The 12,052-nt window shown below is 37.3% G+C and overlaps 1 protein-coding gene across 4 annotated transcripts in view; it reads right to left on the bottom strand.

Annotated features, from left to right (window-relative positions):
* The window catches only part of ccdc178 (coiled-coil domain containing 178), a 32,048-nt gene that overhangs the window by 2,125 nt on the left and 17,871 nt on the right, over nt 1–12,052 (bottom strand). For all 4 annotated transcript variants that reach the window (XM_086270650.1, XM_086270649.1, XM_086270652.1 and 1 more), the window contains 12 exons: nt 11,111–11,253; nt 10,451–10,604; nt 10,259–10,354; nt 9,433–9,569; nt 9,142–9,325; nt 8,990–9,052; nt 8,726–8,854; nt 8,529–8,642; nt 8,222–8,367; nt 7,884–8,043; nt 5,359–5,508; nt 867–1,001 (listed from right to left, as the gene is read on the bottom strand). In XM_086270650.1, the coding sequence (XP_086126776.1) occupies nt 867–1,001; nt 5,359–5,508; nt 7,884–8,043; nt 8,222–8,367; nt 8,529–8,642; nt 8,726–8,854; nt 8,990–9,052; nt 9,142–9,325; nt 9,433–9,569; nt 10,259–10,354; nt 10,451–10,604; nt 11,111–11,253 (1,611 nt within the window). The remainder of the gene's footprint in view (nt 1–866; nt 1,002–5,358; nt 5,509–7,883; nt 8,044–8,221; nt 8,368–8,528; nt 8,643–8,725; nt 8,855–8,989; nt 9,053–9,141; nt 9,326–9,432; nt 9,570–10,258; nt 10,355–10,450; nt 10,605–11,110; nt 11,254–12,052) is intronic.

Below are 12,052 nucleotides of genomic sequence, written 5' to 3'. Positions count from 1 at the left end.
AGAATTTTACACAAAAACAACAGCTTGCAACTGCCAAATATGGCTGTCGAGGGATTTAGGATATCCTACTGCCTAAGTAAAAAGGAAGTGAAAAAGTGGAAGTAGTTCATACTATGGTTGCATGCCACCTGGCTCTGCAGTAATACTGGACAGGACATTTCATAAAGATTCATCACTGTCCCTCTGTCCGCTTTGACCTCATCGCACATCACAGCACAGATTAGACACCGATTATCCTCTAATTGAAGATCCTTACTTTTCAACCTTGCAGAATATGCTCCAACTCTTCGGCGAGACAGACAGAAGGTTATACTATTCACAAAAAAGCTGTAAGGCATGGACATCTTCCATGTGTTGTAATGAACTCTGAATTAGATGCAAAGTGTAAAAAAAGAAAAAGAAAGAAAAAACAAAAACGGGCTCGAATCTTAATGCAATGTGACAACACATGTATACAGACAAAAAAGAGAGGCAGAGCTAGCCTTAGACACAGGGTCACCCAGAAGGCACCGTAGCACACGCACATCATCCATCACATCAGTCTGTGATCTGATAAGTAAATGTACAGACTGCATTGTAAGAGTGGTGTCTTAAACTCCGCCATAGCAGTGACGCACAAAGCCTTGGTGGATGTTTGCCTGGCTGCTCTTGCTTGTCAAAGAAGACACAAGGCAACTGATTAGCCGGATGAGGCTCAAACAATGCCAAGCATAACATGGAGTTACTGTAGTATGCAAAAGAATATGCTGCCATCCGGTAGAATACCTAGACCGGGATGAAAGTTGAATAAAAGGATTTGCCATTTAAATGAATGGTGACAGTCGGTGCAGTTTTCCAGCCTGTTTTACATGTATATGTACAAATACCTGGGCTGTTTTTATTTTCCAGTCGGTCTCTTGAGAAAGAGCCTGGCACCGGTCCAGTTCAGCCTGGCTGTAGAGGCTGCGTTGTTTGAAGTATTTCACCAAAGCTTTGTGCATCCTCTTCTGCAACAAAGAGAGCTAGGGGGAGAGAAGGCAGAGAAAAGGAATTGGTAAGGCAGGAGAGGAAATTAATGGCAGTGTTCAAGAAGAATGATGGAGGGGAATAGAGAAAGCAGTCAATAGCCCATTCTGCAGTACACGGGCCTGACAGGAATTTCACAGTCTCTTGGTTTCTCTGCCCACTCGTGTGCACTCATCAGAATCCAGTCACATCTGGCTGCCAGGATGGGGGGTTAATTTTCTCTAAATGCTTCAGCAGTTTTGTTCTAGCCGAGGCAAACTCTGTGACTGCAAAGCTGATGAGTAAAATATTTCTACTTCACCCAGTTTAACTTTATACCAATCCCCTCAAGACATATTTTACACATACACACAGAGTCATGAACCCCCCACTGAAACCAGAAATTATTCCTAGTCTCTTGGAAAGACATGCTGCTTGCTTTATTATTTGAACACAGTTTCAAGCAAAGAGGTTTAAATTCTGATAGATGCCATTGCTTTTCTTCCCCCTCCATCTCTCTACTCTTCCTACAAAGCTTATCATTGCTTGGCAATGTGTTCCCCAGTGCATTGAAAACTAAAGCGAATTAGCTCAGTCATCAGCTCCTGAAGAAAAGACAATAACAAGAATGCTCTTTATGGTGTACCCTGTTAAAACCCAGGAGCTGAAAGCCTCTACATAAACAACGCTGTGCTTACTTGTACAGTAGATTCAAAAGGATATTGATAACAGAGATGCTGGGACATGCTATAAGATGTTAATTAATCATGTATCTTTTAATATACAACTGCAAATTAGGAATACTTGAATGTCTTTACACTTTTTCATGAGCATTCTGATGTAAATACATTTGACATGACGAAATTTCTGTCTTTAAAAGAAAAACTACCAACTCTAATATTAGATTAATTAAATGAGTCTTCATTAGTCAGTTAATAAATATAATTCACTTTTCATACCACATATGTGCTTTATTTTGTGTTGTGAGACTGACTGTAATAGTTAAAATCTAGAATATTTTTGCATCTGTACTGGTGTTAAAGCAATATGATTATTTAGCTCAGAAAGTTACACGTTTATATGCCTAATAATTTCTCCAATTTAGGCTTTAACCTGTCTTGATTGACAATGGCAATAAATTTAATGAATACAGACTCTTTTATTATTGTTATATTATTAATTCAATAATAAAAAAAGAAAGAATCAACATTACGCTAAAAGAACGGTGATCATTTAGTTAAGAAAAAAAAATTCAATCCATAATTCATTACAAACAAAGGCCAGGTCTAACTCTTAGGACAAAGTGCTCATCTAGGTAATGGCCCTGTAGTATTAAACTACTATAAATTATTAGGTATGTATATATATATATATATATAAGTAAAATAAAATGGAATAGTAACTTATATTCCACTGCTGACTACTATTAAAGGCAGGTAGTTGTTACCAATTCACTCTATATACAGAAATAAGATTAACACTAAGTGCTTTGTCCAATGAAATATAGTAAAAAGCAGCTTATGAGCTTAATAATGATTATAAACCTGCATTTTACCATGTGACTGCGGAGGGGGGAAAGTGAAAAATTACAATATTTTGCACTTTAACTTTCTTTGTTTTAGCTGTTTTTACATGTATGGCTTTGGATGGACAATGTCGTGGGGAATAACTTCATATTAGCGGTAATCTTTTATATTTGTCCGCATATCTCAGCATATTAAGACATGTTCTGCTATGTAGCAGCTGTCCTGAACACCAAGTGAAGATTGTTTTAGGTTTGCCACTTGAACTACTTCAAGTGATGCCTGCTGTCAGCATTATACTGCTAGATCCCAAAATGTTTGGATAGTGGCACAATTTTCACTATTTTGCCCAAATACACCACCGCAGTAGACTAAAAATGACTCAATAAAACACAGACTCTAAGCTTTACTTCAAGGTTCAAGTTCTACCTTAAAGGCTGAGAAATGTCCTTTTATATATATATATAGTCCCATATTTTAAGGGCTAATTGCAATTTAACAAATCAACATAAATACATTTTGGTTTCAATAATTGTTAATAACATTTATCTCCTTTGGTATGAATTAACTGCCTGAACTCTGACTTTTTTCTTTTCTTTCTTTTTTTTTTTTTTTTTGCCAGGCTTCAAATTTTTACTTTGTTTTCAGGGAGTAACATGCAGCTCCACAAAGTAGAGGTCAAGTGAGTTACCTTCAGAAGCTGCTGGGCTGCTTTCTTAGTATACTTTGGATCACTGTCTGTCTCTACTGTGAAGCACTGTAAAGCCAGCTCTGCAGTACTTGGCTAAATCTGAGGGGGATTTAGCTCTGTCCACTTTAGAATGAATCCAGATACTTTTAGTTTCAGTGACGTCATCAGCAAACACTGGTGACCCAGTGCTACTGGAAATCGTGCATGCACATATGTCACACTGCCTCCAGTGTGTTTTACAGGTGATATTTTATGACTGGATCACAAACTATCCCAAGCGTTCCATTACAATATTCTGGTACAGGTTAATCTTGGTTTCATCTGTCCAGTGAATGTTGCTGCAGAACTGCTCTGGCTTTTATTTATTTATTTTGGCTAAGTATAATATAGCCTTTTGTATTCTTGAGGCTGATTAATAGCTTTCACCTTGTGGTGAACAGTCTTTATTTGCCCTTGCCCTTCTCTTTATGGTAGACTTGGAAAACTATATAACTACCTCCTGATGAATGTTCTTCTGTTGTTTTTCTTCGTTCGTTTTTTCCTAAACGGTATTTTCTTTTCCTCAGAATTTACCAAACCAGTTTATCTGGCCAATCTCAGTGTTCTCAGTAACACTGTGATCAATTTATTTTGCAACCTAAGAGTGGGCTGTTTTACTTGTACTCAGAGACAAAGAGACCTTTGACTACCTATTGTTGCTTCACAGGCTACCCAAAACCTTTATCTGCTTAATTTGTGAAGAAATAACCAAAGAATATTGCACATCTATTCAATTACTTTAAAAGTACTGAAAGGTGAAACTTTGTATATAAATTCCTCCATGACAGTTAAAGTAGTATTTATGCTTAGGGTTAGGGTTTGAAAATGATGAAAACCGTGTCACTGCCCACAGTTTCCATACCTAACTATATTTCAGTGATACCTTAGAGATGAGTTTCATTGTGCCCATCAATTAAATTTAATAAAAGAGATTATGGACTCTGAAAAACACAAATGACTGGCATCTCACTCACTTGCACTAATGTACTGATCTCTCAAATGATCCTGACAATGTTAAATGCATTTACCTTGTTGCCTCCAGTTATAAACGAATCAATTAAGAGCACTCACATTGTGTAACATATGTACTAACTGGGACACAATATGCAAGCATTATACAGATAATTGGAAATTTAAAACAGGAAGGAAATGCATTTGAATGTGTCTGTATAAATCAGATTAAATGATTAAATGTGTTAGGCCGACATCTACATTTCAGAAACATTGCTGATTATGAGCTTGTTATACCAAAATAATAACAAAGAAAAACAACTAAATTTAGCCATAAAACACTAGCCGAGAGGCTGCTGTTGTACAAGTGTGGAGTTGAAACAAACAAAAATGGTGAAGGCTGAATCCGGAGTAAAAGAAAATCAGGCTTTGATCATGAGCGTGGAAAATCCTGTCCACAGGATTTTATTTTTGCATGCATTTTTCACTTGATAACATTCATGCAGTTAGATGAGGAATTGCTCAAGTAAAGGTATTAGTCATTTTTGGAACAAATAATATGTATTTTTCATTGCAGGAACAGTGTGGCTTCTCCCTGGTGTTATGCTTGTCATGTGTAATTCTATTCTAGTTAAATAGTGTCAAAATCTATAAAGATTAAACAGTAAAATGCTGCTGAGTTGTCTCCCTCAACTAGTCAGACCTCCAGTGCTATTTTAGCACTGTCTGATCCTGACCCGTGTTTGCTGCTGATCCTTCACCAATTACTGCGGTGAGCAGGGCAAATTTGTAACACGACGATGATAAGATTTTTCACCTCTGGCCACCTTACAAAACTATAATCAGGGAAATGTTGAAGTTATAGTATTTACATGTACCATCAACCTCTTGCTTTACTCCCCTTGCTGGAAAAACTATCATTACATTATGTCACATCCATCATCCTCCTCCACTCGAGTTATCTCATTATTAGACTGCTGCAGTAACCTCCTTACTGGTTGCCAAACTAAAACCTTAAAATGACTGCCTATATGCAAAGAAGTGGTGTCTGGTGCAAAGTAGAATACCACCAAATAAAACATGAAGGAACATAAGGCAAAGGTCTTAGGTCATGAAACAACAATAACAGAAGAAGGAGGGGAACAGATAGCAAGGTTATATAAAATGTACCTGTGTGGAGTAATGAAAAGATTTATGTGCGCTGTTTTTCTCACTCAGTGCAGACACAGACTCCTGTTTGGCCTCCATGAGAATCTTCCTAAGGTCTTCATACCGGCTTGCCAGCTGTTTGTTTTCCTTTAGCGCAATTTTAAGTGCTTCCTGAAAGAGCATGAGCAAATAAGTTTAGGATCAAATATTAAGTGTTTACAGTAACTATGTAAAATCACCCAAAATTAGCATACAGTATACTGCAGACCAGTATTATAACTACTGTGACATACCTGCACTACATCGTCAACATTTTGCCATCTAAAACATTGATTCAGATTAAGTGTGTCAGTATTGGATACTTGCCCAATACTAGTTTCTTTGTTTGTTTGTTTTCTTAAGTCTGCATACCTTACTCCAGTGGGAGTCAGGAATTATTTTGATGTAACAACTTAACCACAGATTATAGTGAAACTAACCAATAAAACTTTAGCAGTTACATAGTGGGTGATACTTATACTGACTCATAAGGGTGGTATCAACACCGACACCAATATGGTGTTTCACCTCCAACTGTTGACAGTAATTTACAAAAATGCAAAGTATCGGTAGGGCTAGTTCATCAGATTGCTTGTAGGAGAACTGGCAGCATCATTACATATACAAAATAGATACTGAATAATTACACTGATTCTTGTTTAAGAGACTCTCACAGCTCTACAGAAAAAAAGATTATATATAAATATAGTGAAGCAAGATATAATATAGAGCACTTTGAGTGCTGTACAGTAAGCCCCTGCTGACCATTTAGAAGCTGCACCACTGACCTGCTTCGTGTGTGTGTGTATATAGTACGATAGGCAGTTTGTAATTGTGTTGTTAAATAAGGCGACATAAACAGTGGCCATACAGCGCCGTACGCTTTTCTGGGAAATCAAGCAAATAAATCACAGTGAGGATGCGTCTCTCTGCATGTCCCTTTTTCATTTGAACAATGTTTCCTGAGTACTGGATAAGGGTGTGAATATCTCAACTCTACCTGCAGACATAATGAAGTGTGTCTCTGCAGTAAAACAGAACAGCACTAAAGTGATGAGTTTAACCCAGCAGAAAGAGGGGCTGTAAACATGACAAATGCCTGCTATTGATTTCAGGTTTAATTACTCCATGCAGCACTGACAAAGCCCATCTGATGCTGTTGTGAAGTGTAAATGGAACAAATTACACTTCATTGCCCATAAGAAACTGATAGCGTCGGCAGTTTGCATTGTTTACTTTATCCTCGACAGACGACAAGCCCTGATCAAATCAAAAAAATAGGTGCCTTCCATGTGTGTGCAGTGTGCTTTGAATAGAGATCACCACAGATTTCTAACCAGTTAACCTATTTCAGCTTGATGTACCCTGCGTGTGCAACAACCACATACTGAAAAACAACCACATATGCTTCCAGCAGCTTTTAGTTATACTAACCTGCATCGGTTTCTGAAGAACAGGGGGGAGATGGGGTCACATATTTTTAAATAAAATCTCATTTATAAAGGTTTCTATCATTCTGCTTCATGCACTGTGATTTCTGAATGCACACGCGCCCCGTGATGTTTTGCCACTGTACACATTATGCATGTTTCATATTGGTCCCAATGATTAGTGACCAATTTCCTTAGAACCTCAGTCTTGTCTCTGATCTTTTTATTTAGTGAGAAGTATTGTTGTTATATCATCTTATTTTGTCAAGTGAAAAAGACTAAACCCTTTTTTGCATGACTAACTTTTATCTGGCTAATGGGAGTTGTGTCTATGAGGAAGACTTCTAATTCTTAAATTGTCTCACGCCAACAACTTCTTTAAAGTTGCTGCACTTGGATGCATGGCGGCTTAAGCTCCATTGCCTTTTCTTGTTTTGAACTAATGCATTCTTGATCACCGTTTAATGAAACTATATACCACATGGCGATTTCACATTAGATAAGCCATGTGAAACCCCCATCAGCAAAGAGGCTCTGGCTGGGGCTGATAATCCTGCAGATGAAAACCTTACAATAAATAGGGGTTTCTCTTACAAAGGAGTGTTCAAATGCTTGCCATTTTGTGCACAGCAGAGTCACATTTTATTTTCAGACATAAATATAGCAAGGTCCAGATTATATGCTTATTTGATGTAGTGAACTGCGGGCTTACATTCAAACTGCTCTTGAAAATGTTGGCCTACAGGTAACAAAAAAAGAACACCGCATCTCACCACGACATGCATCATCAAATTCGTCCAGACAAAAGACTATAACAACAGTGAGTTGTCATTTGCGGAAAAAGCACTTAAACGAGATTGACCGTGGCTTGTAATTTTAATTGCACACAGCTCTTTTCTCTGTATCTTAAGGGAAGTATTGTGACAAGCAATGTGCTGACACTAATCCATAAACAAATAAGCAATGAGATGTTTTCTACAGCTTGTCTCTGATTTCACAGTATTTGACACAAAAGTCATGTATTAACAGAGAGTTATTGAGAAAAACATTTTTCTTTTTTCTTTTTCTTTTTTTTACCTTGGTGTCTTCCATTTGCTTTTTTCTTGCTGTAACATGAGCGGTGTGTGTCTGCATGGATCGCTGTGTTCGTTGTTGGCAGTTATTAATATCAAACTGCAAGGTGCTCATAATGAGAGCAGCTGATTTGTTTCTGAACTCCAGCACATCAAAAACACTCCTGGAAGGAGAAATCAAACACATCAAATCACATAAAGCTAAATAATTGCAATAATTATGTTTTTTTTTTTAAAGGTGGCACAATTTTTGAGCATTTAAGTCAAAGTACTAAGGAGGTTGTATATTAGCCTTTTTTCTTCCTTTCCTCACTCTAAGCTATTACACCTAGCACAACTTACTGAAGTTCTGCTATGACTTCTGGGATGTTTTCAGCTATTTTTTCCATTTTATCTGAAGCATCCCGGTATTCCTCACTTTTATTCATAAGGTTACTGATCCTTCCCACAGTGTCATCATATTTCTGTATAGCAGCGCTGTGTAAATCCTGTAAACAAAGAGGTGCATGAATTTACAAAAGTCTAAACCCTATTTTGTTGAAAGAAAGAGATTGTTTTGATACATAGCCATGACTAGCTTTGGCCTCAATGAGCTTTACAGAGTAAACCTGACTTAGCAACCTGCATCATGCACCTTTGTCCTTCTTACCTGAGCAGCTTTCAGATGATCGCATTGGAGGTCTTTCTCATTCTTAAGGTTGATTAATGTCTTCCTGTGTTCACATGAAATCCTTTCCAAATTGTCTATCATTTTTTTAATTTCCTATTTTAAAAAAAGAATAGTTACAAATGTACCTGCTTAAACTTTTGAAATGTTCCTCAACTATTATAAAGTTATTCTGCTACCTCCATTTTTGTCTCCAGGGCTTTTGTCACTGAGGATGCATCTTCAAATTCTTTCTGAAGTTGCTGATTCGTCAGCATTGATTTCCTTTGCTGTTGTTTAAGTTGCTCATCGAGATCTGCACACTGAGTCTGATGGAATAGAAACATGAAAGCCAGAATGTCATCACACTGACCTCAACAGGTGTAAACAACACCAGGAAATGGGAATGCACAAAGTCGATCAAACTGACTAAACTTTACTTCTGAAACACCTCATAAATATACCTTAAGTTGTTCCAGGGTAGTCCTCTGACCTGTCAGGTCTTTCCTCAGGTTTTCAATCTCTGTCTGTAGAGCACAGAAAGAGCATACAAAGAGGATGTGGTCTCACATTTTACACTGTAACCCATGAGCATTATACATATGTTGCCACTGACCCTGGCCCTCTCTTTCTCTGCGAAGGTTAGCTGCTCTTGTTCTTCAAGCTCAGCCTGAATGACACTGTGCCGGGATACAACTTGGGTCACTTCTTCCTCGGCCCTTTCCCACTTCTCGTCATTGTCACTGATTTTCTGGAGCATCTGTTTCCTCTCCTCACACATCTGCTTCACTGCTTTCTCGCTAACAAAAATCACCCAGTGAAGTAACGTCATACACACACAAGGACTACTGTACACAGTAATGATATTTATGAAAAGGTGATGCATGTTCTGGCTTTTCCATGGTACCTCTCCAAAATTTTTGTCTTGTAGTTTTCCACACTCTGTTCATACTGCATGTTTTCTTTACGGAGAGCTGCAAAAGTTTTGCGTTTTGATTCAAGTTGTTCTTCTATGCGGGAGACTTCTGCTTCCCCATTCAGTTTCTGTGGATAACATGGAAAGACGAACTTCATGGACCAGTGTTAACGCAAACTTATTTTATACTCATGGTTTTAAGTGAAATGTTCTTGATATTTGTTTCAATTGCAGAGAAAAAAAGGAGCACACTACTCATTTTTAATGGCAGAGTACAAAGCGACAAAGATTCTGGAAGAGTTTGTCTGAATGTGTTAAAGGAAACTGCTTTTCCTGCTTTTCTACTGGGAATATATAAGACGTATCACTCTGTAACAGTCATTGCTCATTGACTCTGAAGGATAATTACATTTATGGAAAAACATGCACATAACTTCTATAGGAATGGCTATAAAGGAGCTGGTGGCTTTTTTTAGGTTTGGTGATATTAGCTTATACTGTAAAAAGGAAAATCATGCACCTTCCTTACTAGTAGAGCCTCAAAAGCTTGGGGAACTCAGAATTTTAACCGATTTCAAACTTCTTAGACTATAAACTTTGCACTGTCCATTTTCTTCCACTTTCACTGATTTCAGTTTTTAGATTCATTTTTTATGCTAGGGTTTGGGGACAACGCAGATAATTCTGTGGCTAACACTGCATACAGTCTTACCAAGTGAGCCATTGTGACAAACATGGGTAGCAATAGGGCCTCTTAAATGATGAGGAGATCTGCAGAGTATTCGTGACTTTGTAACATTTTTGTGGTTCTACTTACAGTTTTCGCAATATCTTCTTGCAGGGAAATTAGTTTTTCTTGTAACTTCTTATTCGTATGTATTTCACCCTCAATTTGAACATTTAACTGTGCAATCTATAAAAAAGGTTCAACAAAGAACAGGGGGAAAAACATTAATATCATTACTCCTAAGTGCTAATAATTAGTATAAATATGGACTGTGTGACTTACTGTGTCGGTTTCAGTTTTCTCTAGCTCCATCATCTCAGGGATACACTGAGCTATAAGTGCACACTTCTCTTCTGCAAGAGCAATGGTCTTTTCAGCATCCTTTATTTCATCATGTAGACCATCATCCATCATCTTCAACTGATTTAAACTTTCCCTGGAAAAAAAATAAAACACTATTTTGTCTAGGAATATGCCCTCATTCAAAGAAATCAGTTATATATGATTCTATATATGTGTATAAGTATTATATAATTATTTTAGTGTATCAGGACATCAATATTATTTTCCCATGAAAAGAATTTATGTATGTACAAAACAAAGATGAAGATCTTTTAGCCTCAAATCGAAGATATTTTTTAAATATTTATATATTATTTATAGTCATTTAAATATTTAGCTGGAAAGTTTGGTATCATCAGCAAATAGCCCTGGGAGAAAACATTTAGGACCAAACAGAACCCTGGGGTATCCCATAAAGTATTCTCAACTTCTCAGACAGACGCCCATAATAAACATTAAAAAAATAATAATAAAATCATAGAAAGATAATTACATTCTATGAAAAAGGTTAAAACTACAAGAATAAAAGTGACTTTGAAATGAAGACTTAATTGAAGATCTATTCTAATGTGTTTCTAGTGTGTTTCAGTGGATACTCACAGTTTTTTTGCCAGAGTATTCTTCAGTGCCAGTAGCTCTTGGTCTGCTGATATCTTCTCTTTTTTAGCAGCCAGCTCCATGTTTTTAAACCTATTCTGGGCTAACAGGAGATCATGCTGTATTTTTGAGCGAACGTCATTAGCCTAAAGAAGAGCGTGAGTCATGGGATTAGTATTTTTCAGAAATATGTTTCATGACGAATTTCACACATTTATATACAATAAAAGAAAACATGAAACTGTTATGAAATCATACTGTGAGTCTTTTACCAACAGGATCCACTGCTAAAAGCCTGACTGCACGCTTAGAAGGGTGTTTACATATTGAAACTTTTTGTCATCCAATCATTTCCTTTCTGCACAAAGTAAAAGCACATCTGCACATAAGCACTAGGCTTTAAGCACAGATTAGGTTGAATTTGGTCGCACTGTTTAATTCAATCATAAACTATAGAAAGTGGCAAGTGGAAAATGTACAGTGGGGCAAAAAAGTATTTAGTCAGCCACCGATTGTGCAAGTTCCCCCACTTAAAATGATGACAGAGGTCAGTAATTTGCACCAGAGGTACACTTCAACTGTGAGAGACAGAATGTGAAAAAAAAATCCATGAATTCACATGGTAGGATTTGTAAAGAATTTATTCGTAAATTAGGGTGGAAAATAAGTATTTGGTCACCTCAAACAAGGAAAATCTCTGGCTCTCATAGACCTGTAACGTCTTCTGTAAGAAGCTTTTCTGTCCCCCACTCGTTACCTGTATGGATGGCACCTGTTTGAACTCATCATCTGTATAAAAGACACCTGTCCACAGCCTCAGACAGTCAGACTCCAAACTCCGCCATGGCCAAGACCAAAGAGCTTTCGAAGGACACCAGGAAAAGTATTGTAGACCTGCACCAGACTGGGAAGATATGGAGTTAAATCAGGGCCATAATGTTTGTG

This window comes from Aulonocara sp. 'chitande type north' Nkhata Bay, linkage group LG18 (genome assembly GCF_057382095.1).
Source record: "Aulonocara sp. 'chitande type north' Nkhata Bay isolate Kocher_YH1m ecotype deep benthic linkage group LG18, A_spYH_male_GT1.1, whole genome shotgun sequence".
NCBI classification, from domain to species: Eukaryota; Metazoa; Chordata; class Actinopteri; order Cichliformes; family Cichlidae; genus Aulonocara; species Aulonocara sp. 'chitande type north' Nkhata Bay.
This window is presented reverse-complemented; position numbering and strand designations above follow the sequence as displayed.